The 2429-nt window shown below is 50.4% G+C and overlaps 1 protein-coding gene across 2 annotated transcripts in view; it reads right to left on the reverse strand.

The window, feature by feature from the left end:
• Positions 1-2429, reverse strand: part of hoxb5a (homeobox B5a) — a 3807-nt gene extending 1378 nt beyond the window's left edge. Inside the window, exons 1-2 of one of the 2 annotated variants that reach the window (XM_076142684.1) lie at positions 1527-2429; positions 1-12 (exon numbers count right to left, since the gene is read on the reverse strand). The exon at positions 1-12 is cut by the window's left edge and continues 1378 nt beyond it. In XM_076142684.1, coding sequence (XP_075998799.1) covers positions 1-12; positions 1527-2238 — 724 coding nt within the window. In that variant the 5' untranslated portion in view covers positions 2239-2429. Of the gene's footprint in view, positions 13-1468 lie in introns of both variants that reach the window. The other variant, XM_076142685.1, reaches the window with a different exon arrangement.

A 2429-nucleotide genomic window follows, 5' to 3' on the forward strand; every position in this document is an offset into this window, starting at 1 on the left:
GTCCCGTCATATCTGAGGGTTTGGAGCGGACAGACAGTGGACGTGTGTTATAAGGGACGGTGTTTGGAAGCATCAACATAGGACTTAACGTGTGGTATCTTTAGGAGCGCACAAACACACACACACACACACACACACACACACACTCTCTCTCTTAAGGCGTGTGTGTAGAAGATGTTGGGGACGCATCATAATACCCTTTTAATGGCACCTTAACAATACACTATTGGCCTTAAAATTCACAAAAACATATGAAACAACAGCGCTCCGTCGCTTTACAACCGTATGATTTACCTCAGTGTATTACCGGCGTTATGTGTTGTTTAGTAGCTACAGGTGTTGGTTTTGGTGCCTTGTCCCTGTGCCGCACCACGCAAACCAACTGTTTCAATCGTGCTTTAAATCAAACTTCCTTGCCAGCGTGCGTAAAGACGCAACAAGCGCCTGTATTTCTTCAGGGAGCCGTTTTCAGACGTTTTCACGCCACGGATTCTGTTAAAAAAAGTGCCTTTATTCCTCACGTTACTGTTTTCTTTTCTAAAGACCCCCCATCCCCCCTCACCATCACCCACTTTCTTCCTCCTTTCAATCCCTCTCGCTCACTTCAGGGTTTTATTGTCACGTCCTCTGCATCACCTCACTAATAAAGTTCCCACACGTAATAAAACTTCACTTTTCAAAGGAGCAACAGCTTCCACAGCCTTCCTGTCCTCTCTTCTCTCCCTCTCTCCCCCTCACCCCCCTGCTCTCTCCCTCTTTTTTCTTTCCCACCCGGCTATGTCTGCGCTCCTCTCAGCCTGTAGGCTTTTGCAGCTCGACCTGGCTCTCCCTTGACAGATTTATGACGCTTTTGTGGAATTTGCTGAAATAAAAAAAAAAGGAGAGAAAAGGCAGAAGGGGGCAACCATTCTGCGTCCCCGGCTTGGGAAGGAGGATTATGTAAAACGAATAACTGATGCGCTGAGAAAAATACTGATACACACACACACACACACACACACACACACACACACACACACACACACACACACACACGGCGACTAGAGTTAACCAAAGCCTGACCAGCTGCCTTGTTTTGTTAATTTCTGAGTTCCAAATGTGTTCAAAGACATTCATCCACATAATTCTGCTGTCTGTCGTAAACAAAAACGCTGCTTGATTCAACAGAGCGTTTGTGTCTTGCAGGAAAACACATAGCTGGTGTTTTTTAATGCGCTAATTAAAATATTAAATTCAAGCAGTGGGAAAGAGTTTTTAGACAGCAGAGAAAAACGACGCAGAATTGTTGATAATTGTGTGACTTTCTGTCGTTTTCAATCAGAAGCTTTACTGTCGAATCCCAACACAAATAGATGTAATGAATGTCTAATTGTGTGTCTGGAAAAAGACATAAAGAACCGTGACTCAACCACCGCGTCTCCCACCCAAAGGTGCCCCAGTGCCCGCACAGCCTGTAACCTATACTGACCGGACATTCATACTGTTTCGTAGAGGCAATAGAGTGTAAAGCCCAGAGGAGCCAGTACCATGGCTTATGTGCAGCTTCCTCATCCAGGGGAAGATCTGTGGTGCCTGAGCCTCGCTGATCGTCGTGTTGCAGGGCGTTGATCCCGGCGGGCCGCCCTCCTGCTTCTGCCCGGGCTGCGGGTGCATCGCTCTGGTCACCGGGTTGCTGCCGTGTCCGGCGGCCCGGTTGTGTTGTAGCTCCTCTGTTTCCGGCGACGCGGCTTCATCCAGCTCCGTGAAGCGCTGCGTTCCGCCGCCGCCACCTCCGCCAGAGGAGGACGAGGACGAGGACAGGCTCGGGGAGCTGAGGTTACCGCTTCCATGTTGCTCCGAGCAGGGAGACGAGCTCTGGGCGCCCAGTTTAGAATCCCCACCGCCGGGTGACAGGAGGGATTCCGCCGCGGAGGCGAGGGAGCAGCTTGACGGCTGTCTGAAGCTCCTCTCCGGGATCGGTGAGCTGAATCCCCGGGAGTCCCCAACTACCGAACCGCCTCCGAAGTGTCCTCCGGGGTTGCCGGCGTCGGTGCTGCCCCCTCCTCGGTTAGGGACGGTCAGGTCCATGCCATTGTAGCTGTAGCCGTAAGAGCCCGTCGCATGGTGCATGTTGGCGGATGAAGAGTCCCTGTACGTCCCGCCGTTCATTGCGCCGCTGCTGGCTCCATAATTTAGCAGTTGATAGTCAGGGCCATTTGGGTAGCGCCCCGAGAAAGAGTTTACAAAGTAAGAGCTCATTTAGGTTGTTTTAGAGAGTAGCAGGCTTACAGTTGAGTACTAAGGGGCGCTTGATTTGTTAGATTTCTCTTGGTCGTTATAACGCGGGTACTTTCAACGATTTATGATGTATTAGTGAATTATGGCGTTGCACTGTACTTCGTTTTTAGCTATGTATGCGCCGTCCAAATATGGGGGTGGGGTGGTGTTTG

This window comes from Genypterus blacodes, unplaced genomic scaffold (assembly GCF_046128005.1).
Source record: "Genypterus blacodes isolate CSIRO-AG114 ecotype Tasmania unplaced genomic scaffold, CSIRO-AGI_Gbla_v1 ptg000022l_1, whole genome shotgun sequence".
Classification (NCBI taxonomy): Eukaryota; Metazoa; Chordata; class Actinopteri; order Ophidiiformes; family Ophidiidae; genus Genypterus; species Genypterus blacodes.